This window comes from Clupea harengus, chromosome 11 (genome assembly GCF_900700415.2).
Source record: "Clupea harengus chromosome 11, Ch_v2.0.2, whole genome shotgun sequence".
Taxonomy (NCBI): domain Eukaryota; kingdom Metazoa; phylum Chordata; class Actinopteri; order Clupeiformes; family Clupeidae; genus Clupea; species Clupea harengus.
The window spans coordinates 9458448-9482373 of NC_045162.1; the positions used below are offsets into that span (position 1 = coordinate 9458448).

General features: G+C 44.2%; 2 protein-coding genes across 5 annotated transcripts; one reads left to right on the plus strand and one right to left on the minus strand.

Moving 5' to 3' along the window:
* Nucleotides 1-4077: 4077 nt before the first annotated feature.
* On the plus strand, nucleotides 4078-14974 carry phc1 (polyhomeotic homolog 1). Of its 3 annotated transcripts, none has more exons than XM_031575819.1 (15): nucleotides 4078-4297; nucleotides 4936-5057; nucleotides 5443-5553; nucleotides 6711-6788; nucleotides 7091-7234; nucleotides 7772-8038; nucleotides 8539-8620; nucleotides 8793-9847; nucleotides 10215-10356; nucleotides 10818-10981; nucleotides 11292-11379; nucleotides 11687-11774; nucleotides 12260-12431; nucleotides 12739-12979; nucleotides 13416-14974. In XM_031575819.1, the coding sequence occupies exons 2-15, from the start codon at nucleotides 4941-4943 to the stop codon at nucleotides 13565-13567; spliced, it is 2901 nt and encodes a 966-aa protein (XP_031431679.1). In that variant the 5' UTR covers nucleotides 4078-4297; nucleotides 4936-4940; the 3' UTR covers nucleotides 13568-14974. The 3 variants fall into 3 exon arrangements, with proteins under 3 accessions (XP_031431679.1, XP_031431678.2, XP_031431677.2); XM_031575818.2 differs by having other exon boundaries at nucleotides 12278-12431; XM_031575817.2 differs by having other exon boundaries at nucleotides 8793-9838.
* Nucleotides 14975-15551: 577 nt separating this feature from the next.
* Nucleotides 15552-23921, minus strand: styk1b (serine/threonine/tyrosine kinase 1b). Of its 2 annotated transcripts, XM_012829128.3 has the most exons (10): nucleotides 22764-23921; nucleotides 20663-20703; nucleotides 19504-19689; nucleotides 18738-19091; nucleotides 18217-18398; nucleotides 17957-18037; nucleotides 17555-17763; nucleotides 17430-17470; nucleotides 16969-17065; nucleotides 15552-16788 (listed from the first exon to the last, which is right to left on the minus strand). In XM_012829128.3, exons 2-10 carry the CDS (start codon nucleotides 20700-20702, stop codon nucleotides 16593-16595), a joined length of 1386 nt encoding a protein of 461 aa, XP_012684582.2. In that variant the 5' UTR covers nucleotide 20703; nucleotides 22764-23921; the 3' UTR covers nucleotides 15552-16592. The 2 variants fall into 2 exon arrangements, with proteins under 2 accessions (XP_012684582.2, XP_042565003.1); XM_042709069.1 differs by lacking the exon at nucleotides 22764-23921 and having other exon boundaries at nucleotides 20663-20992.
* Between the last annotated feature and the right edge of the window lie 5 nt (nucleotides 23922-23926).

Consider the following 23926-nt stretch of genomic DNA (forward strand, 5'->3'; position numbering starts at 1 on the left):
TCATTTTCTGTCGATCGCAACTGTCCTATCTCAATAATAACAAAATAAATGAACTAAGACACAATATGTTATATATATACAGTATATATATACAGTATATATATATATATACGTATATATATATTTATCTCCACAGAGACATGTCAGGTGATTTCCTTATGAAAGATTTGATCTAACACTGCCAGGAAACAGGCCAAAACTTCCCTCTGGCAGTAGGTCCTCAGTTCATCAATGTCTGTCTGGATCTTTTCATCCAGCTGGAGCTCGTTCCAGTAGAAGTCCTGCGGGCTGTTGTCATCCTTATGATAATGTCTGATAACCATCACAGCCCTGTTTGAGAGAGGCCTACTCAGCAGTTTATTATCTTGGTTCAGGATGTACATATAAGCCTGTGTCTGATAGAAGTACTCGTGGGTTTTGACCAGGTAAGCACGACGGTCATCCCTCTGCGTTTTGGTTAAGACCTTCCCCACCATGTCGCCAGTGGTGCCTTTGCACTCGATCACAAGTCTCTCCTGTTGAAGGTGGGCTAAAAAGTCCAGTCTTCCCGAGAGGAAGCTGTATTCCACTGTGTTGCCTTTGGTGTACTGTACTTTCTCCTTACCGGAGTTTTTAATTCTCAGCTCATGGAAGAACTTCAGGCATTCCATCTCGTCCCCTTCGTTCTGGTGGTACATCCCAAACGGTTTCGACCCGGATTTATCGAGAAGGGACTCGTCCAAGTATTTCAAATTCTCCAAATAATTAATTTTCACACTCTTACCGTCAGTCACTTTGGGTTTGTTGTCCCCAGGCACAGAAGTCTTCCAGGTCCTTGTGATTGCTGTGGAGTACATATCAGGCGTGGAGATGGGCGTGTTTTTGTACCTGTCCCTCATCCTGAACCCTCTGTCTGTGTTTCTTGAGTTCTTTTTCCAAATCTCATTCAGTGATTCTGTTTTTTGTGCGGCGTTGAAGAAGATGGTCTTTGTGATTTGGAGAACATTCCCGCTGTTCTTCAGAGCCAATGTTCTCTTCACTTCCCTGCAGCCCAACCGTGGCGTTCTGCAGAACTGGATCTTAAAGTCCTCAAGCTCAGTGACGATCGATTGGGCATCATTAATGCAGGTCTGTGCTTTTGATAGTTTGATCACCTCAGGACTGAGGACGCCCTCTGGAAGGTTAACCTTCAGCAACTTCAGCAGGTGAAGGTAGTCCTTTACATCCAGGTCCAGATCATCTCCGGCTCTGTCAGGTTGCTTGACTGACCCATTTCTCGTGTTTGCCAGTGATGCTTCCTTCCTTCTTCCTTTGCCTGTTGTCACTGTGTGACCCGGTGCTGTCTTTCCATCTCCACTCCCATTTCTGGTGCTTGGTTCCTCTTTCTTTGTGTTGCCCCCCTTTTTCTCTGTTGTCCTTCCCGTACCTTTCTTCCAGTCTCCACTCCTGTACTCATTCGGTATGCTCTTCACTGTCACCTGCAGGGTGAGCTCATCATGACCATTAAGACCTCTCTCCTTGGCATCTCCTTCCTGAACTTTTTTTCCTTCCCCCTTTCCTCTGCTTCCACCTGGTAATGTCATGCACTCTCCCATCTCTCCTGACCCTTTCACCATCAGTATTTCATCTTTTTGTAACCCTTTGCTCTCCCTAAGTCTTCGTCTTTCCCGTTCTCCTCCTTGACAATTTCCTTGAGTCTGTGTTCCCTTTTACTCCTCCCTTTGGCTTCTCTGAGTCACAGCTTGTCTTTTTGTTTCTATTGCTCTTTTACCATGATCTTTCAGCATGTGGTTATGCTGGTGTGTCAGCTTCCTGCCATGTGGTATGTAAGCAAATGGAGAAAGAAAAACAAAAGCAAGATGAAAGGTCATTATTTTCCGATATATTTCCGATATATCATACATATATATATGGATATATATATATCATGTTAATTTCCAAATATTATAATAAACTAATAATATTATAAATATCTTGAAAAAAAAAATGTACCCTGGCCATACACACACAACTGTCAGTGCATAATTCACACTCTTCACCAAACAAACATATGATCATTTAGTATTGACAAGTTTCTCTCTCTCACACACCATATTATTTTCAATAGTAATTTCCCATCCCCTTCACGTGCAGTATCATACTAAGATTAAGACCAAAACTGATTACAACACAATATCTTGTATATTATCTGTTACATTTGGTTTCTGTCACGGTATGTGTAACATATCCATGTCGCGTCTAGGTTAAGTAAAACATTAAGTTAAGCATCAGAATCAGAATCAGAAAGGTTTTTACTGCCAAGTAGGTTTACACCTACCAGGAATTTTCTGTGGTACATTGGTGCAAACAATAAACTTACACAATAAACAATACACATATGAGCATAAGCATGGTAGAGAATGAATGATTTCTTTATCATTACATTGGTACTCACAGATATGTTTTTAAGAGCTCACACAGATCCCTCTGTTCAGGTATTTCAGATTGAAGGGAGTGAACTTGACAGTCCAGTTGACAGGGAGAGACTGGTATGAACACACCCCTCCAACTGTCTCTGTCTCTGACAGAGAGAGGGAGGGACAGAAAGAGAGAGAGAATGTCAACATCATGCAATCACACATGCCTCTGCTGTTTTTAGAAAACCAATTGGCATGTGTAATTGCATGATGTTAACATTCTCTCTCTCTTTCTCTCTCCCCCTCTATCTGTCATTCACTCACTCTATTTGGTACTTTAGCACATAATGAAATAAGGGGTAAACACACGCCACATGAAAGCTTTGTTTGATTGTTTATTTATTGCTTAAACACTTTTGAAAAATACTTCTAAAGACAAACAATGGATCGAAACACGAAAATAGAGCATGAAAAACATTTTCAATGTTAAGATATTCCAGTCTTTACGACTAGAGAACAGTTGGCTATGGCTGGTATGGTGAAGGAAATGTATTACTACTAAATCTGGTCAGAAAACGAAAATGTATTTGATTAGCATCTGGGCACGTAGGCATCTCCACAACAATTTAAAATGCCAAAATGTGTCATTAATGTTTATTAAATGTTTTGTATCCATTTGTTATAGCAGCACCTTGGGTAAGCTGGAATGTAGTTGGAATGTAGTTGGTTGTAGTTGGTTGGGTATTGGTAAGCCGCTGCGTCACATAAGCAAGGTAGAGGGTTGCTACGATATTAACTTGTTGTTTATGTGGTTCTTGGTATACATCAGTTGGTTGCTATGGATAGATATAGTCTGTAGAGTGACATACACAAAAGAGCAACAAAAGAATTGTTTTATTTTATTTTATTTTATTTTTTAAAGACTGTAGCCTCTCAACCATTTCTATCCAAAAACATGCAGTTTTGCTAGTAAAAATATTTTTTTGTTTACATACTATATCATTTTGTAGCTTCATACTAATCAAAGCATATCTGATAGCCTTAGATTACTCTGAAGGGGAAGGTCATTATGCATTCATTCAGAAAAGGTTGAGAACAAAACTTTTAGACCAAAACTCTTCATTGCTGTTTTCTTTCTTTCTTTGTAGTAGGTTAGTGTTGTTTGTGTTTAGTAATATCTGTAGATATTTTCTCCACTGAATATGTCTTGGACTTTGACCATGGCAGTAGCTGTCAGCATTGTTACTAGGAGGCAGGTGGGTAAAATTCAAAAATAACTCTACTGGCAATTCTACACTGGTTCCTGTCCCCATATAACGTCAGTAGGCTATGCAAGTAGGAATGGGACTTATGTCTACACTCAGGCAAACTGCCAAAATGCCATCCAGAAGGTCTATTGACACAAGTATATTTATACTTCTTATTTAGTATAATGGATGGATTTTCACCCTTAGCCTTCTTTAGAATATTCTGACAATTTTACTTGTGGCGCAATCTATGGATTTGTCTGTTGTGTAAGAGGTTGAACACTGGATTAATCAAATATGAGTAAACAAATCAAACCAACCAAATACTGTGTATTTGTCTGGACAAATTAAGATTTGGGAGTTGATGTAATGAACCGAGATGTTTGGCTCATCCAGTCACTTTTAGAAACAAGGTGTTTATCGTGTGCTTTTTTGTGGACAACACAGGTCGTTCAACGTCATTTTTGGCGCCGGAAAGAGAATTGTAAACAGTTCAGGGGGCGTGGTTTCACAGCCTTTTCCCTCAGCTCAACCACCGTTGTTTGCAGATTTACTAGAAGTCTGCTCGGGGGGAAAAAAATACAAATATCAATAATTCAACATTGCTGTTACGGCACCGAGCACAACGACGAATCGGTTTCTACCAAGTATCTGGAACGCGAGAACAGGATTGGGGTAAATGTTTAACTCGCCAGTGATCTTCTGTTCTGCACCCTGGCCAGCTAGCTAAAGCTAACTAAAGCTACCATACCTAGCTAGAGAGTTGTTTTGCTATGTGAGTAAAGGCCCTCTGACGTTTTTTATAGATGCAATAAATGATAACATTTACAACATGGTAACTACGGTTTGTTGTATTCAAAGTGTTGCACACCATATTGAACATCATGTTCTTGAGAAACTTTGCCATTTGTTCCTCCATACTGTTGCACCGTGGTTTTGCAAAACCCTCTATGTGTTGTCATCAATCGTCCAGACATGACAGGTCTTACATTCTCAGTTATGTTAAATTTAAGGTAAATGTTAATTTCCTAGGGACATCCCATAACTGGGTGTTTTTGTTCATTTGTAAAATTACTGTGTAAATAGCAACCCTGTAAAACAATAATGTCGGCACGTTATTGTTTTTGTTTTTGCAATCCAAGAGCAACACACCATTTATTTGTATCCGATTGTATCTAGTTGTATAATAGCTTTTAACCTATGTAACATTTTAGTTGGAAATGTCAATGTTGCCATGACGTTTTGTGTGTTGTGTGGATATGTGTATTCTGAACTTGGTTTGTTGCCGTTATTTTGCATTCACTATACTATAGTAACCATGGAGGCGGGAGAGGACCAAAACTCTGGCTCTGCCAATGGTAACACTCAGTCAGGGGGGAACTCCCGCGCCCCCCAGATCGCTCACATGTCTCTGTATGAGAGACAAGCTGTACAGGTGAGAGCATAGACTTGTGATGGACTGTTCTTATGTGTGCACACAAGATTAGCAATGGATGTTTGACTATGTACACGGCCTTAGTAGACAAGTATAATCGTACATCAGATGGATATGACCACAGAATCTTTTGTGCTTGTGTGTACGTGACAGAGAAATATACCACAATCTGTTATTACAAATGTAGACCATTTCTTTCTATTTAAAAAAGTAAAGCAGTAAACAGTCTTTTTTTGTAAAAGCTGTTCATAAGGTAATCAAACAAACCACTGACCATTACTCTTATTGGAATGTTGACTGTGTGGCGCTGGCTAATGTAGTGTTATCTTCTTGCTGGTAGGCCCTGCAGGCTCTGGGTAATGTAGTGTTATCTTCTTGTTGGTAGGCCCTGCAGGCGCTGCAGAGACAACCCAATGCAGCTCAGTACTTCCAGCAGCTGATGCTGCAGCAGCAGATAAACACCGCTCAACTGCATAACCTCGCCGCTGTGCAACAGGTAAGAGAAGCACACACACACACACACACACACACACACACACACACAGCAGATCAACACCGCTCAACTGCATAACCTCGCTGCTGTGCAACAGGTTAGACAAGCACACACACACACACACACACACACACACACACACACACACACAGATACACACAGCATGTGCCATAGCACTCCTCTGAGTACACACAATATGAGAAAATAGATGTGTACACTGTGTACAACACATTCACAGTAGAGTAAAAAGGGGGCCTTTAATGAAAGTAATCTGTTGCTAATGGTGGGTTCCAAATCCCTCTGTGTAGTATGCAGAACTGTGGTTGTCTAACCATGGCTTTGCTTCTTTGTCTGAACATTTCTCTGAAAGATGATTGTGGAAACAAACCACATGAGAACAATAAACAGCCTTTCGTAGTTTAGAGCTGCAGCTAAGCTACACATCCCATCACCCAGCAGATGTTATGGCATGTAACAAAGCCAAAGTCACCAATCCTGAAGATAATTATACTGGAATCCAATATTGTTGTCCTGATAGCTGCCAAACGCAAATTTCACAGATAATCTAGTAACCATTTTAGACAAAAATAGTCGCATTGTGTACTACTACTACAAATAATAATGATATAAACTTTTCATGCAGAGAATGCAGCTCAAAGTGCTTTACATATTAGCAGACAACAAAAAATACAATACAACATAATCATGGATAATCCACACAATAATAAACAAAGGTAATTCACTCAATCCAAGACGCTTTGAAATGGAAAGATCATACAAGTAAAAGAATAAAACCATAAAAAAATTAAAGTAAGTAATAGAATAAAACAAGTGAAATTATCACAATTATACAACTAACATAACAAGGCAGCATTCAAGTTTACTGTTGTGTGTGATATGGCAGAGTAAGTCTCTTTCATATCCAGCAGATGGTTTGAGGCTCCATTGTTCACAGTACTGCAGCTTCGGTGGGGAGTCACTGGCCTGAATGGGGCAGAGACAGCTTGCAACCCTAGATGGAGCCCTTTGACAGCGATTAGAACCTGTATGATTGATCCAGTCCCTGAACAAGTAAAGCTTTGGGGAAAACATTGTTTGAAGTGTCCTTGTGTTCTGTAAGCTTACTGGCGATCACTCTGCTCTCTTCCTGATCTTGGCAGGCCACTCTCGCGGCCAGTCGTCAGTCCAGTTCCCCCAGTAACAGTGTTTCCCAGTCCACCAGCAGCACCCACTGCACTGTGAGTATGACGCCTGTACGGTACCATATCATTATTTAGCCCATGCTTTATACATCTGTTCCTGTGCTCCCTGGGTAACGTACCCATGACGACGTTGCAAGCATCTTGTTCCACCCCATCTACCAGGAGAACCGTACCCAAACAGTCTCCACCGTCACGCGTCACCCTTTTAGTCTGACCGGTTTATTATGTCATTACTGCTCTAGTCTGTAAAAAGCTGTTAAATGTGATAAAATGACACTCTATCTAGGCACAGGGATCCTTTGTGTGATTCTTACCCACCTTTCGGTTCCACCTGCCAGGTCAACCTAAGCACCTCTGGGGGTGGCACCATGACTAACCCGCGGCCCATCGGACCCGTCACCACGGTCACGTCTTCAGCCCTCAGCCAGCCGGTGCTGCTGGGGGGGAACACTCCTGGACAAGGGCAGAACCTGTACCTGAGGGTGGGTCGTCTGTTCATTATGGGAATCATGCTTGTTGTGAATTACCATGCTCGGAAAGTCAAGTACTGTGTTTCTGTTGGGTTAATGGTCTGAATGGTGAGGTTAATACTCTCGTATGAGGTAGTGTGCAGTCATGTTAAAGATACTAAAGGTACCTTTTCCTTGTACTGGTTGTGAGGTTAAAGGCTCAAGAGCAAATTTTTCTGGAATGAATAGTACAAAGTACCTCTTTAGATTAACTAATATTGCAAAAAATTCCATTTTATTCAGACAACAATCCATTTGCATTTGCCCTGGATATCTTTGAGCATGTACTTTTTCACTGTCTCCCATTCAATCCCACTGATTTTAAATTAACTTGTTTTCCTTATAGTACTCTGCTGGCTTTTGCATCTTCTCTTTTGGTCATCCTCTAAGTTGTCACTGGTTTCTCTTTCTCTTCCCTCGGCCATCTACCCCCCTTCTTATCTCCCACTGTCATTTTCATACATGTCTCTCATCTCTTTTCCTGTTCTCTCTCTCCCTCTGTCCCCACAGGTCAACCGGCCCCTCAGGGCACCACTGGCCTCCCAGCTCATCTTTATGCCTGGTGGCACAGCAACAGCTGCCGTGGCAACAGTTGCTCAGCAGCAACCGCAGCAGCAGCAGCAGCAGCAGCAGCAGCAACAACAACAGCAGCAGCAACAACAGCAGCAGCAGCAACAGCAGCAACATCAACAGCAGCAACAGCAGCAGCAGCAGCAGCAGCAACAGCAACAACAGGAAATCCCTCCTACCTCCATGGGCCAATCAGACAATGACCAGGTTAAAGAGCATTTGCCTCATTCTACAGCAAAAAAAGAACTACAATAAGAAGAAGATGTACTTATTAAATAGTAATCTTTTGTTTTTAGAGATAAGTAGTATGAAGTAACAGGTATGAAAACAGGTGTGAAAAAGTAGAAAAACACTAAGTAAAGGTTGGATGGAATGAAAGGATCAAATGAGAGTGAGAGAGGGAAAAGTACCATTTAAGACTACAGCTAAGTACTAAGTGTTCTTTGGAGAAGGATGTTAGACTTTTTATTGCAGTAAGGCTCTCCCAATACAAAGAGAAAAGAGAGAAGCACTTTTCTCAATTAGGAAAGTGGAGAACATAAGAAAACAAAAGTCTTGCTTTAGTGACTTTTCTAGTTAATTAATGATGACCATTAATGACCTCTAAACGTTATGTGCCCTGCGAATGCTTTGGGTAAACCAAAACTCATTGAAACCTCCATCACAACTTATTGTACCTATTATTACCCTTTTCTTCTCCCTGCCAGGTTCAGAACTTGGCCATGCGCTGTGTGTCCACTCCTCGCGTGGCAACAGTGAAGACTGAGTTCCCAGAGCGGAAGGATGCAGGTGTGCTCATTTTTAATGACACTATAATTTTCACCTGATGGCTCTCTTTAGCTAGTAATAACTCTTCACCTTCACCTCTTTGTTGTTGTTGTTGTTGTTGTTGTTGTTGTTGTTGTTGTTTCCGTTTCCCTTTGTTTTTTCTTTACCTTTATTTTTCTCCTCTCTCTCTCAGCCACATACTCCATCGCCCAGCAGCAGCAGCAGTTCTCCCAGGCAGTGCACCAGGGCCCAGGTCCCCAGCAGCTCCAGACCAACCCACAGCAGCTCTCCAACCCCAAACTGGCCTCTTACGCCCACCCCAACGCTCCCAGCATGCCTGGCGGCATGGGTGTCAAGGGCGTCAGCCAGCCCAACATGGCTGCCAACCCCGCCGCTGGCGCCGGCTCCGCTGCCTTGCCGCCCTCCTCCTCCCCCTCCCCCTCCATGCCCCTTTCCCAGCTTCTGCTCTCTTCGTCGGGGCTGTGCCAGGCGCGCGCCGTGACCACGGTCACGCCATCTGCCACCGTCACACACATCCTGGTGCCCACCTCCAGCGTGCCCACGTCCTCGCAGGGCTACACGGTGGGCACGATGGCACCCAAGGCCAACCTGGGCGCCCAGACTCTGGTGGTGCAGCCCATGCAACAGCAGCAGCAGGGAGTAAACACCGCTGCGGCCGATAAACTGTCACACAGCGCCACGCCTGTGCCCATCCAGCCCAAGACCATCCAGGTCCACCGGCTGCCCGTGCAGATGCCCCCACGCCACCCCCCTCCCATCCTCCCTGCTCCCCCCAGCAACGGGCAGGCGGTGGGGGGGCACCACCCGCCCCACGTCCCTGTGCAGCTGGTCGGAGCCAGACAGGGAACTCTGGGAAACTCCCAAGCCGTGGCACTGGCGCATGCCCGAAGCTGCTTCGCCCAGGACGGCAGCGTAGCCCTGGGCAACAATAACGCCGCACCCGCCGGCAATGGCGGCAACATGGTCACCATGGTGACGTCCATGGAGACGGGGGCGGGAGGAATGTGCCTTAAGACTCCCCAAAGTGCCGTGCCGATCAGCCAGCTGCCAGGCAGTCAGCAAGCAGTGTTGAACCCCAACCACTCCTCCTTCTCCTCCTCGTCCTCCACTCCACCCGTCTCCATCCCCCTCTCCATGGACGGACATAACCATAACCTGGTGTCTGCTGTGGCGCCCTCCAGTGGAGACTCTGTGTTCATGCAGTCCGGACCAACACCGGTGAGAATGGTTAGTCAAACTACGCATGCATAGCCTGATGGATTTTCTAGCAGCCTGATTGATGTTACTATTTTTGGGCGACAGTGGTTCAGGAGGTAGAGGAGTCGTTCAGCATTTGGAAGGTTGCTAGTTTGATCCTGACTCCTCCTCACTCCTCCTAAGGCATTAGGCTGTAAATACTCTGAGTAGAAAAGCGCTATATAAATGCAGTCCATTCAGCAATTTGTAAGTACTTATAAAAAGCTTCACTCATTAAGAGGAATGTAGGAAACCTTACCAATTCTAGCTTTCTACTTTTTTTTCTTTCTTTCTTTAGTTTCTTTCTTTTTCTGTGTTTGTGTGTTTACTTTGAAACATGCTGTTTGTATGTTCTCAGACTAAGCCTGTGACCAGCTCCTTGAAGAGGAAGTCGGATTCTGACGCCCCCAACGACCTGTCAGGAGAGCCCCTCCCTCACTGCTGTCCGTCAGTGCGAGACTCCGCCCCTCCTCTCTCACCAGTACCCTCCCTTGACACAGGTGAGGCCCAGGTCAAAGTCTCTCCTTACAGATCCCTCTCCAGCTCCCTATCCAGCTCCCTATCCAGCTCCCTATCCAGCTCCCTCTCCAGCTCCCTCTCCAGCTTGTACTCATGTTCATTTACAGCCATTGAAATTACCCAAATGACTTGTATTTACCTGTATGTACTTGTATTTACCTGTATGTTTCTCTCTCGTGACTCTCCCATTGCCTTTTCTCTTCCCCTCTGTTTCAAACCCCCCTTTTCCTTTCTCCCTCCCTTCCTCTCTCACTTCTCCTCCCTTTCTCCCTCTCTCTACCCATCTCTCTCTCTTTCCTGCCCCTCATTTCTGTCTGTCTTCCATTCTTTGTCATTCTTTTCCCATGTCTCCTCCCTCAATCTCTCTCCTGTCCTCTCTCTCTCTCTCCCTCCTCTCTCCCTTCTCTCTCTCTCCTCTCTCTCTCCTCTCTCTCTCTCTCAGCTCCAGAGACAGCCTTTTCCTCTCCTCCCACTCTCCTGCCGCTGCCACGGGGCGGTGGTTGCCTGGGCGACCGGGCCCCCCTCCCCCAGGCTGTGGTGAAGCCTCAGGTGCTCACTCACCTGATTGAAGGTTTCGTCATCCAGGAGGGCGCCGAGCCCTTCCCTGTAAGTCCCCACTCCGACCAGTAAACCTGCTTCCTGCTGGAGCTGTACTAGAGCTTGGTGTTAATCATACAACACTGATATGTTATTTGGTTGTGAGATTAAGTGCGTGGCTGGGTGGGTAAATGGTGTATTTGCTGGGGAATTTATACGTTTTCCCATTGCGGTCTGCAATGTAAATACGTTTTGGACTCTAATGGGAGTTTATTTCAGGCTCAGACACTTGATACCTTCATAAGTTTCATAAACCTATGTTTTCAATACGAAAGCCAGCCTCTACAATCAAATTATGTTTTTATGATTTGACTGACAGGTGACTGGAATAGTAAAGGAGCGAGCAGAGGGTTCCATGCCCATGGCAGTCCCGCCCAACATCCAATCAGAAACTGGAGGCTCTGCAGGTGAATGCATGTGTAGATATGGATGTGAAAATGAGGAACCTTCTGTACGAACTAGACACAACAACATGGGAGTGATTCCTCCCTTGGCAAAATATGTAGGACTTCAGAAAGTGTCTCCCTAAAGGGAACACTCTATGTGCAAGTTAGCATTGGCTATGCTGGTGAGACAAGTAATGGTTTTGCAAACACAAATGACTGTGTGACTTTGTTTCGCTCTCTCTCTCTCTCTCTCTCTCTCTCTCTCTCTCTCTCTCTCTCTCTCTCTCTCTCTCTCTCTCTGCTGGTGCTTCTCCACTCTCTCTGTCAGTGCTGAAGTGTGAGTACTGTGAGAACTACGCTCCAGCCAGCCAGTTCGGAGGGACCAAGCGCTTCTGCTCCAAGACCTGTGCAAAGAGGTATTCAAGAACGTTTACAGTTCCCACGATCCGCTTCAAGAACGTTTACAGTTTACAGTTCTCACGATCCGCCTTAAAGCCGTGCTGCCTATTCAAGAACCTTTACAGTTCCCACGATCCGCCTTAAAGCAGTTCTGCCTATTCAAGAACCTTTACAGTTCCCACGATCCGCCTTAAAGCAGTTCTGCCTATTCAAGAACCTTTACAGTTCCCACGATCCGCCTTAAAGCCGTGCTGCCTCACATGGATATTGACATCACAGAGTGACTTCATATTACTGAATTAAACCAGTACTCTGCTTTTCAGTATTCTGCTAGTATACTTTTAAATTCTGACAACTCTTCCCTCTTCTGGTAGAACCTCAGCACATGCTGTCACATTGCATACCTCCGTATACATCATAGATATGGCCGAGTTGATTATCTGACAAGACTATTACATCAGAAAAATGTATTTCCTGTTGTGGCATCACGTTCCCGTAACAGGTATAATGTCAGCTGCAGTCATCACTTCCGCAGCAGCAGGGGGAGAGCGGGAGGCGGTGGTCCCCCCCCGGCCCCCCCAGAGAGGGACGCTGTGGCCAGGCGCAGGGGTCCTCGCAGGAGCAGCTCTGAGATTGCCTGCGCTAAAATAGCAGGAAGGCATTTACCTATGAAGGTGAGTTCACTCAATGCTGAGCATATGGGGATAGTGTTGAGTTGATTTAGTTGTTTTTAGTGGAACTCACAGATGAATCAATCACAGGCAGAAAAGCCAAACAATTTCCTTATGATCAGGTTTTCATGTACATATCTGTCTTTCCTCAAGCTCATGTGTAATCATGCTTTCTGTTTCTTATTTCTCTCTCTACCTCCCTCTCTCACGCTCTCTCTCTGTCGCTATCTCTCTCTTTCTCTCCCCTCTCTATCTATCTCGCGCTCTCTCTCTCTCTCGCTCTCTCTCTCTCTCTCTCTCTCTCTCTCAGTGTCGCTCTGAGTCTAGCCGTTCAGAGGACATCTCCAGCTGTGATGGTGAGGAAGAGGAGGAAGACTCCCTGTCCCTCTCGCCAAGCTCCTCCTTCTCCTGCCCTCCCCCCGCCCACTGCGGGCCCCAGTTGGACGGCTCAGCCCCTGGCGGCCTGCCATTGGACGGGTCACATTTCCTGTCGGGCAGCCCCGCCCACTGGAGTGTGGATGAAGTGTGTCGATTCATTTCATCTCTGCAAGGTTGGTACGATGAGGATGATCCCTTGCACCTCTGAACACTCTGTGACGGGCAAAAAGCAATTTCATCACATTGCTATAAAATGTTCATAATCACATGAAGCTAAATTGGTAGAATAAAATGCTTGGTTCATAGGGAGAACACATAACAATCAACTTATAACTCACATGTGTGTGTGTGTGTATATATATACACACACAGACATGTGAGTTATAGGTTGATTGTATATATACATACAGATGTGAGTGTGAGCTTATATAAAAAGCCATGGGTTTGGTTCACAGGGAGAACACATAACAATCAAATCTGTAACTCACTTGTACTTCAAGCTGATTTGGATGAAAGAGACTGGGGAGTGACTTAATGGACCTGTAGTCAGTGGAGATGTTTATCTGTGTAGTTCTGACTCATTTGACTGATGCGTGTGCTTCCTGCTAGGCTGTGAGGACCTGGCGCCTCAGTTCCTGTCGCAGGAGATTGACGGACAGGCGCTGCTGCTCCTGAAGGAGGAACACCTCATGTCCACCATGAACATCAAACTGGGACCAGCGCTCAAGATCTGTGCCTCCATCAATAACCTGAGAGACTGAGGAGGGGGGGGGAGAGGGTGTGGTTGTTGTGTTGGGTGGTGGTGGTGGTGGTAATGGGTGGGGGGGGTATGTGAGAGGGTACAGGTTTGACAACCTGAGAGACTGCAGAGGGGAAGGGATTGGAGGGGAGGGGGGCTGGTTGGGGGTGCTACTTCGACAACCTAAAAGACTGAAGAGATGAGTTGGGGAGGGTTCGGAGGTCAAGGATGGCTTGGGGGTTTTAGTGACTGAAGCGGTGTGTGTGTTTGTGGGGGGGGGGGGGAAGAAGAGAAGAGAAGAGAAGAGAAGAGAAGAGAAGAGAAGAGAACAGAACGCATCACAGCTGGGCCTTCATCAACAACCTGAGACTAAAGAAGAGGAGGCAGGGAAGGGGTGGGGGGGGACAAAGTGAATGTTAATCTGTAGTTTAGAAGGGACACAAATATAAGGAAATGACTGAGGAGACCGCAGAATTATTTGGTCGAAATCAGAACAAAAGGGATGGTGTGGATGGGTGCAAACTGTGGGAGGGGAGGGGGGGTGTTGGGGGGTAAAAGAATGTTATATGGCCTTAGTGTGATACTCAAGCATGACTGAATGGAGAGAAAGGTGTGAGGATGTATAAAATGAGCTTTGAATTACCTGGACATTGAATGTGCAACATGTGCAACCTTTCTTTTGTTTTAGTTTTCTGTGAGTGATCATGTTATCATGATGTGAAGTCTGTTACAGCCGAACCAGGAGAGCTGGAAACCGTTATAAAGTGTGTGTGTGTGTGTGAGAGTGTGTGTGTGTGATGGATAGGTGTGTGAAAATGTGAGGGGGAGTGTGTCATTCGAGACGTATAGTCAAAACGTGTGAGTGTGCAGATATGATTACATTAGGTAGTCGCCATTACTCGGGTAGTTGAACAATTTAGACGTTAGCTCTGAGAATATGCATACGATGCCTTCTTCACTTCTATGTAGTGTTACAGGTTTTTTTTTACAGTAGAGACGGGCAGTGAAGACAGGATCTGCAGTGACAGTTGCTCTTTCATTCCATCGAAATGTTTTCAAAGACAGGGTTAGGGTGTTCATGAAACAGTCAAACTCTGTCAGTGTAGAAAAAAAAACTAAAAATAAACAATCATAGGAAACAAAACTAAAACCCTTAGGTATTATTTTTTCTACAGTAGCTATTAGGGGTACTTTTTTTCATTTATACTCAAAAAAAAAAAAAAAGATATTGAAAATATTTTTTGGAGGGCAGTTTACATGAAAGCTGTGCATTGAGTAGCAGTGATGGAAGCGTTACCCGACCGAGCTGCAGTACCTGCAGCGTGCATGTGCGAGTGTGGGAGCGAGTTTGAGATCATGGGTGGATTGCGAGTGAGCCTGTTTCTCCATACACAGAAATATTAAATAAACAGAATCTGTTTTTCTCGAACCAATCTCTCCTGCATCTAAATATGACCACAAAATGTGTTGTATGTTTTCAGCTTGAATTCTGTCAATCGGTTATTGGAAACAAGATCCCCATGTGATCCATTCTAACAGTTGCACAGATGAACTCATCTTTACTTGTGTGACGTAAAATGTGAATGTACAGTGAAAAAATATCATCATCCTTAAAATCTGTAATAGACGTACTGAAAGCACATATTTCTGCAGCTAGTAGCTTATTGTATAGCGATTTATTAAAATAGGAAGTCAATGGTGTAATCAGGTCCAAATGGTTCAGGTACTGCTGAAAGCAGAGGTTCAGCTGCCTGTCACAAACTGTCATTGATTTTACAGCTTACAAATCAAAATGTATGTTAATTCATAGCTTTGCCAGTTTATTTTTTTAAATGTATCTTTATCAGACATCTTCCACTTACCCATTGCTCTGAGCTTTGAGTTGAACTAAATGTTTTACTTTTCAGTTTAACATAGATGCAACTCGTCTCAGTCATGGATATATAAATCAGTCTGACACATTTTAGTTTTGGAACCGATTACAAAATGGAAAAAGTGAAACAAAGTAGTGTAAAGGCTTTATTGAAGATTGTCAAAAAAAACACACAAGTTCATCACGTTGTGGGTTGGGTGACACAGCGATACACAGGAGGTCATAAGAGGACCACACACATTTTAGACACTTCATGTTAATGTCTCTCATCCTTTATCTGGCCAACCACACCTAGCTCTGTGTTAAAGCCCTGGCGCCCTTTGTAAACGCCAATCTACAAAACCAGAACGAATGTGATGGTCACAGTGCAGTTTACGTTTTGTAAAAGGAGCTGGTCCCCTTTTTTAATCTCATTTACTAAGAAGATGCGACATCTCTCAAATTATAAATTACATCGATTTTTGTCTGTACATATTATTAATCTCTTAAAACGACTTGTTAAACAAGATACATTAACCTTTTATTTACAGTATCACAGCTATTGTAGTGCTTTTCTATGTTCAAATCTACTGCAATTAAGTGTTCCCACTGTTTCGGTCATTTTTGATCTCAGACCATGCCTCCAGGTCCCCAGTACAACACGAGTCTGTGTAATTGCCCTTCGAGCTGAGAGTCTGTGTAATTGCCCCTCGAGCTGAAGGGGTGAGCTACCCTACCCTCTTTCAGCCTCAGTTGAGTACTCTGGGGAACATACTCCTTTGTGTAAACTATGGGTACCCACTGAGGGCAAATTCATTGGCATGGTTCATTTAAATACGGTAGTTCTCAGCACACTGTTGATAGATTAGTATCTATACTGACAGAATAGATGACAGGCAAAGAAAGTCAGGAGGAAAGAATTCTAGTTTAGGATTACTCCAGGAGATGGACTGATTGATCTGTGATTTAGCTCAGGAAAGCTTATGCAACTATAGGGGCCCACAACACAACTGATTAAAAAGCAAGTAGCAAGTTACAACTAAAGTTCCTTCATTATAAAAAAAGGATATGTGATTCCCTTTCCTGAATGTGAGAATATATATATATATATATATATATATATATACACATATATAAGCAGAAAGAAATGGAGACGCTCCAAGATCAGCAGTACAAGGATCCTTCATCAGTCTCCTCAGAAGACTGTGTAGCTATTAGAGTCTCCATATCCAGCCTCTTGGAGGTAACGCTCGATGTTGATTGGTTCAGGCACTCGGAGGACTGTCTTGTCGTTGGCACTCTTCTCTCCGGATTGGAGCTTGCGGCTCACTTCGGCCAATGTGACGCGATCCTGCTCCTTCCACTGGCAGCAGGCTTTGATGACGGAGTAACTGCATGACACGGGGTGGAGACAGACATGCAAAGAGTGAAGATTGGTATCTCTGCAGTTGCAGGCACTCAAAACAATCACCGGGATACTAAAAAGTGAACTGCTTGGAATTCTTGTGTGTGGGTGTGTGTGTGGGTGTGTGTGTGTGCGCACGCGCGCTGGTTCTTGCTGGTGTACTTGCAGTGCATTTGAGCAGTTGGGCGGCTTCTTGATAGTTTTTCCTCGCTGGTGATACTGCAGTAGTTCAGTCACAGGCACCTCGGCGAAGGGAGCTTCCCCTGATTGGATGGGAGGGAGGTGACAAATCAGATGAAGGCAATAGCACAAAGGTTACCTTATATAATAGCTCAAAGTCCAAAAAAGACCTGAGGTCTTACTATCATTTGCAAAACAAACACATAAAGATGTGTCAGGGGGTAGTGAGCTATGGCCCATTTACCCTGAGAGCGTAGAAGGGCTATGCACAATGCTGATAGCTTTCAGAGCTGACACAAGTCTAGCCAAAACACATTTTGGACGTACATGCATAAAGAGTCTCGGGGGGGGGGGGGTTCCACCCAACTGTGCAGTGAGCATGAAGTGAACAAATTCAGAGTGAATGAACGACGTGCACACAACAGTCTTGAAGCGTGTGACACTCACCTAGTGACGCCATCTCATAGAGCATGAGCCCGAAAGACCAACTGTGAAGACAAAGGAACAAATGTCACAGAGTAAAAAAAATTCACGGAGACACTCAGTTTAAAACCACTTTCCAGATTACTTACACGTCACTTTTTTGACTGATGGGCCTTCTGGCCAATAGCTCTGGTGCATGCCACTTCTTCTTGCCGGAGTCTTCATGCACATTGGCTGTTCCCGCCCCCCTGGCGTAGACACCGCCGAGCCCCCACAGTTTGGCTGTGAACTGATGACTGACCAGTACACTGCGAGCTTTGACGTTGCCATGTATAAGATCTTTGCTGTGGAGATACTCCTAGAAGAGGTGAGAAGAGACGGAATTGACATAACACAGAACAGCAGAACTTCTCTACTATAGACTTTCAGTAATGACAAGATGATGACTATTCCACCCTTAGAATTCGAAAAAGAAAATTATTTCTTTCATCTCCCACAACAGTGGCCTGGAGGTGCTGCTAAGGTAGAAGCACCATCTTTGGCACACTTACCAGGGCAGAAGCTACTTGGGTAGCCATGGTAAAGATGCGCTTCTCTGTCATCTCACAAATAGCATCCAGGCCCACATTATCCTGTAAACATTTCATAAAAATTAAACAATGTATGTCAGAAGTCGGTTGATCAAGACCATGTTTGAAAGAAACAATTTCTGAATCTGTTTGGAGCACCTATTCAAAACACATTTAATTAAAGATGGTGCCAGGTAATATTGCATCATGGGAGTTGTAGTCCAACCTATAGTCTCCCTCACCTGCCTGCACTTCCAGAGGAAGCCTAACATATCTTTGTTCTCCATCTCCTCAATGACCGTGATAAGTGGTGCGCGCAGAGACACCACGCCCAGCAGCTCCGGCAGGAAGGGGTGGGGCCCCAGCTGCGACAGGAAGGAGGCGAAGCCGAGGAATGACTGACGCTCACTGGCACTGGCCGAGTCTGAAGGGGGGAGTGGAAGGGGAAGGAAGACAATGAATAAAAGATGGAAGGAAATAGTTATGCACTTGAAAGTAGCTTTGCAAAATGTTGAAAGAGATATTTGAATGGAAAATAGCAGTAGAAGAGTGCTGAAAAAATTACACAGAATGACATCAGGCCTGTAGGTCAATGGCAGTAATCCTTTTTGAGTATTAATGTCTCTATGCCATCTTCACAATTATACAGTGATACAGCTGAAAGATAGCTTCGTCACAATCTACAGATTGTTTCCAGTGTCAAAAACAAGCCACAGCACAGTTTGAATTAAACCTTGTGGTAGCAGTTGTGGTCCCTGTTCACCTTTTAGCACTCTGAGCACCGCGTTTCTGTTGTCCATCCGGGCCCGGTACAACGAAACCGAGCCGTCGGACTTGAGCGAATAGGAGGAGGGCAGCGGAGTGACCAGCTTGAACTTCTCGGGCAGCCGCTGGCGTGGCTCCTTGGCCGCGGTGGAGATGGAGACGGAGACGGAGCTGGGCGAGTGGACGACGCCCCCGTAAGGAGGAGTCTTGAAGGAGTCGTTGTCCGCGCTGAAGGAGCCGCGGCCGCTGGAGTAGATGCTGGAGACGCCGCTGCTGGAGGGCGGAGGGTTGAAGGTGGAGTAGGACGGCAGGTCCAGAGCAATGCTCTCGTGCTCCATTGCGTTGAAAGGAGCTGGGTGGAGGAGAGAGAGAGAGGGAGAGAGTACATCCTGGTTGGTTGGTGGATGCAGCTGTAAAAGTTGTAAGCGACAGTAGATACAACGAACAAAGCAGAAAGAAGAAAGAACAAGGAAAGGGAAGCCTACAGAGTAAGTGATGAGGAAGAACAGTGACTGGTCAAAATCAGTAATAGGATGGAGTGGATAGAGACTGAAGACACTATGGAAAGCTCAGAAAGTGAGAGGGGTCCATGGCTATATTGCTTTTATACACGATGAATACCGGTAACTCCATGTCAACAATAAAGGTTTTCTAATCAGCATGTTCATTTAGTGCAATTACATATAGTGCGCCCAGTGAGATACTGTTTCATGTCAGCATCCATCTCAGAACATTATACCAACACCTTTCACATATGTACTCACCATCAATGCCCTGCAGGTTTCTCCTGGATCGCTGGGTGCTTTGGCCGTTAATGACGGTCTTGGCCCGCAGACGATCCACTTTCTCTGGGCAGAAGCGCAGCAGAAGTATGAGAATCAGCGTGCCCAGAAACGATGCCAACAGCAGCACGGGCACCACAATCACCTCCTGCTCGTACACACGGACATCTGCACCAAAGACCAACCCAGCAGTGAGTGACATCGAAGACGACGTAGTCTACACACAATATAATGTAACTGTGTCTAAACAAACAAGTTCAGAAGACGACGTAGTCTACACAATATAATGTAACTGTGTCCAAACAAACATGTTCAGAAGACGACCTAGTCTAAACAATATAATGTAACTGTCTAAACAAACAAGTTCAGGCACAGTCATGGTGTAGAATTTTGTTCAACAGAGAATTCTATTTCTTGTTCAAAATTGGCGAAACACTCTCATCATGAGAATACCAAACATGTCTTGAGACAGTGAACCCTGGGCTTACATGGCGTATCTGAAAGCACATTAATAGTAACAGTAAACAGTATTTTTCCCTGTTCAAACCTGTGGATGGTTAGGTGTGTTATGAACATATTCAACCCTTGCAACGGAACACAGCATGCTTGTAAACATTTGGTTATCTAAGGGCAGTGTGAAATGGTGATTAACTTCCTGCTCAGCCAGCATGACATGGCAGGAACCTGTGTTCATAGCATTGCTTCTCTGCATCCACACTGGACAGGAGTGTCTACACTATGTTTCCTTATTCCCGTCAAACTGGTGATTCCTAACTGTTGCTTTGTGTCTATGTCATCATGGCCTCAAGGCAAAATAGTTGCAACTACAGTATTTTTGTTATTCTATTGTTATTGGTATTTCATGTTATGAGAACTTAGATACTGCCACTGTGTGTCTGCACCTACTGCTAAGACACCAGCACTACTGCTACTGTGCACTGAATAAGACAGACATATGGACAACATACACTTAGAGGGAGAAGCTGGTTGTAAGCAAACTTCTGCTGACTGTCATCCTTTATACGGCACAGTGATGTCATTTCAATATCCACCAAAACCCTAAGCCAGAAAACAGTAAAAAAAAAAAAAAAACTAAAAGGCCAACTAATGGTTTAATGTGTATGTATGTATGTATACTCACAGCAGAGGGTGTCCCCTGTCTGGCAGAGGGAGTCGGACATCCTGAAGAGGAGAAAGCACAAGAGACACACAGGTACGTATTAGAAGACATGTTGATGTGGCAGTTTATCAGGTTTGGGCACAGAGCTGATGTCAAAGGAGACTGCACCAGCGAGTTATTGCTTTCCTTGCGGTGTCAGAGGAGGAAGTTTTACAAAGTCAAGAAGACGTGTCATCTCTCCACCCTCCACACAGACATACAAACATGTATTCTTGTTCAAATAAAGTGGAACATACACACACAACACACACACACACACACACACACACACACAGGTCATTAGAGACATGAAAGAGAACTGGCAGAGATCACGTAGCAATATTTTGATGACCTTGTTAGTGTTCGCTCAGAAAGGTAGTGGGGTTGGTGGGGGATATTATGCCATGTCTGCTAAACCTGTTGCATTTCAGTGTGTGCGTATGATCTAACGCTGAGCTAGTTTCTCTCAAAAGGTGTACTGTATTGGAAACTAATGATTTACAATCATCAAATCATTAGCAAAATGGTTAATTAACTGTTTTCCACTCACAAAAAACTGAACACAACCCTTACAATGATCTGTTTCGCATTAGTCATCTCTTTAAAGTCCTCATCGGTGGTCTGGGGATTTGAATCTAATTGCAAACACGTGTGTAAGTTGAGGTTGACACAGCTTTTTGTGGTGATATCATTTGAGTAGAGGTGGGTGTATGGCGCCAGTCTGTGTGCTGAAACAAAGGTGTAGCAACCACTCTTTGTGACTTCAGATATCTGTCATTCATTGTTCATATTTACACACAACACACTGCATACTTCACAACTGTTAAAGGCTGCGGTAATAGAAAATATTTCCATCTTTCGATAATAGACAAAATGATGTACTCTTGATTCAGTTACCAGAATCATTAGCTTTAGATGGTTGCCTTCATTGGATTTGTGGTGGGATTACATGAAGGCTCTGTTAGACTGCTGCTAACCTAACCAGTGGGTGATGTCACCCTGGGTTTTTTAAAGCTTGGGGAAGTGTGAGACATGAGACCTACTTTGGCCATCTCTCCTTACATCTGCAGTGTCTTTTCCAGGAATCATTAATGAAGGCCTAGGACTCCAGCTCACATAACCAACAACTGAATCATCTACAGCTGGTTTTTTTTTTCCTGTGACTGTTCCTGTCTTTTTAAAAATCACAAAAAATCAACTCGTAATGAAGCTCTCACACGTGTACATTTGCTCTAATGGGGGGCAATGAAAGGTCGGCCATGTTCTACATGTTCCTTTGTCATCGCCTTTTCCATCACAAACGACACGCATTAGTCCCAGAATGGCTGTGGGAGGTCTCTGTTGATGCACAGAACTGGTTTTGAAATATATGTGGTCTACACATAGTTTGTCAGTTAGACCAAAGGATGAAAAGGATATTCAGACAAACCAAAACAAATAGCCACTATTGTCTAATGGAACATATTGATATTTCGCATTACCTAGATAACTAGTTGAACAGGATGTATGGGAAGACAACAGTACCATGCCACAGGTGTTTTCTACAAAAATATACAATATACCAGTGGGAATGCATCTTGCTTGGTCAATGGTGTTATCCAAATCTGTCCAAATCTGTCTACATTTCCATTTCCATCAGATTAAAATAAACCTTGTGGTAGTTAAGACATCAATGTGACACCTTTTAAATAAATACCTGTCTTCCCCCTACATGTTCTCTTTGTGTGTGTGTGTGTGTTAAGAGTACATACATTAGTAGTTATATAAATAGACCATGCTCTTAAGGTGTCTTATCTCACACCCGGAACCCTTTTTGTCAGTTCTGCTCTGTCTGTGTCTCTGTGTCTCACTCTCTCTCTGTGTGTGTGTGTGTGTGTGTGTGCCCTTAACCAGTCTGACTACATTTTTCACCATCTAATACTCACACAAACACATAAAGATAAAGACAGACAGACATACATACAGACATGCGCATGGACTGTAAAACACTGCAGTTCCACCACCAACATCGTGAACACAAACCCTCATCCCCCTGAACATGAGGCAATGAGGAGACGGGTATGAAGTAGGGCTGACACCTTACCTGTCTCTCAGTCGGAAGAAGGCTGAATAACCTCTCTAATCTTCTAGTCCTTGTGAATAATCCCCGTGCTTTGAGCTGGAGGTGTAGCTGCAGTCCTTCTCTGGAGGTCCTACCCAGGAGGAGGCATAGCCAGCGCGGGTGTTATACACACACACACGCGACAGGTTGGGGTTATCACTGAAAGCCTTCTGCTGCTCTGGTTGAGTCCTGTGGTCACAGAGTGAAGTTATCTTTCTCTTTCGCCGTCGTTGTTTGTGTACTTATGGAGTTTTTTTTTCTCCAGTGCCCAGCGGCTCCGTGTTTGTCCAAGTCACACCCTCAGCAGTAACCTAGCCCCACCCATCTCACCTATTCTCCATCCTTCTTTAGACTGCCTTTGTTTGCTGTTAACTCGCCCTGTGGTTTTGATTAATTGTTTGGAGTAAATCAAACCACTATTGGCTTGGTGAATAAAGCCAATCCATGAACTACAGGATCCCCTTCTTTCTATCTTAATTATCCTGCTCTGCCAGGGCTGATAGTTGCTGCCAGTTATAGACAGGTGGGACCTCCCTCTCTTCTCTTTGTCAGAGGGAAACTGGTCTTTCCACTTTACTCCTCTCTCTCTCACACACACCTATTTCCTTTGTCATACATATCTGACATTCTCCTTCCATTGTTGCCCACAACACAGAGCGGTAATTCTTGTTTTCTCACTTAAATTTATTGGAGACAATAGCCCTAATAAACCCATAGAAGTCCCAAGCCTCTAATCCTCTTGACTGCTTTAGTTGAGTTCATTTTTGATGACACATAAAAATGTAGACTGCTTTGTCTTGTTAAGGATTCAGTGTTTTGTCATATAAGACCTGGCCTCTAACACGTCTCCATTACACTTTGATGAAAACCATGTGAATCACAGACTTATGGTGCTCTGACAAAGTCCAAATAATATGGGATAAATATATTGATTTAGATTCAGAGTACAGGTTTCATTCCTTTTAAACAAGCATGATGGATTAGTGTTGTTTTGTCTGTATGCAACATAATCTGAATTAAAAGTAATTGTAGATTTTATTATACTACTACTATTACTATATGATCCAACATTTTTGTGTTTCACGACAAACATGTTTTAATTCAGAGTAATGTTACACAATATCTCTGTGATTGCATCATTTTAA

Bases quoted from the DNA above. Each gene is read 5' to 3' on its own strand.
- phc1 (XM_031575819.1), top strand. From the start codon at position 4,941: ATGGAGGCGGGAGAGGACCAAAACTCTGGCTCTGCCAATGGTAACACT. The intron at 8,039-8,538 runs GTTAAAGAGCAT...TCTCCCTGCCAG, and splicing joins GCCAATCAGACAATGACCAG to GTTCAGAACTTGGCCATGCG. The intron at 11,380-11,686 runs GTGAATGCATGT...TCTCTCTGTCAG, and splicing joins AGAAACTGGAGGCTCTGCAG to TGCTGAAGTGTGAGTACTGT.
- styk1b (XM_012829128.3), bottom strand. From the start codon at position 20,702: ATGTCCGACTCCCTCTGCCAGACAGGGGACACCCTCTGCT. The intron at 18,399-18,737 runs GTGAACAGGGAC...TCCCCCCTTCAG, and splicing joins GGTGCTCAGAGTGCTAAAAG to ACTCGGCCAGTGCCAGTGAG. The intron at 18,038-18,216 runs GTGAGGGAGACT...AAATGTTTACAG, and splicing joins TCCTCTGGAAGTGCAGGCAG to GATAATGTGGGCCTGGATGC.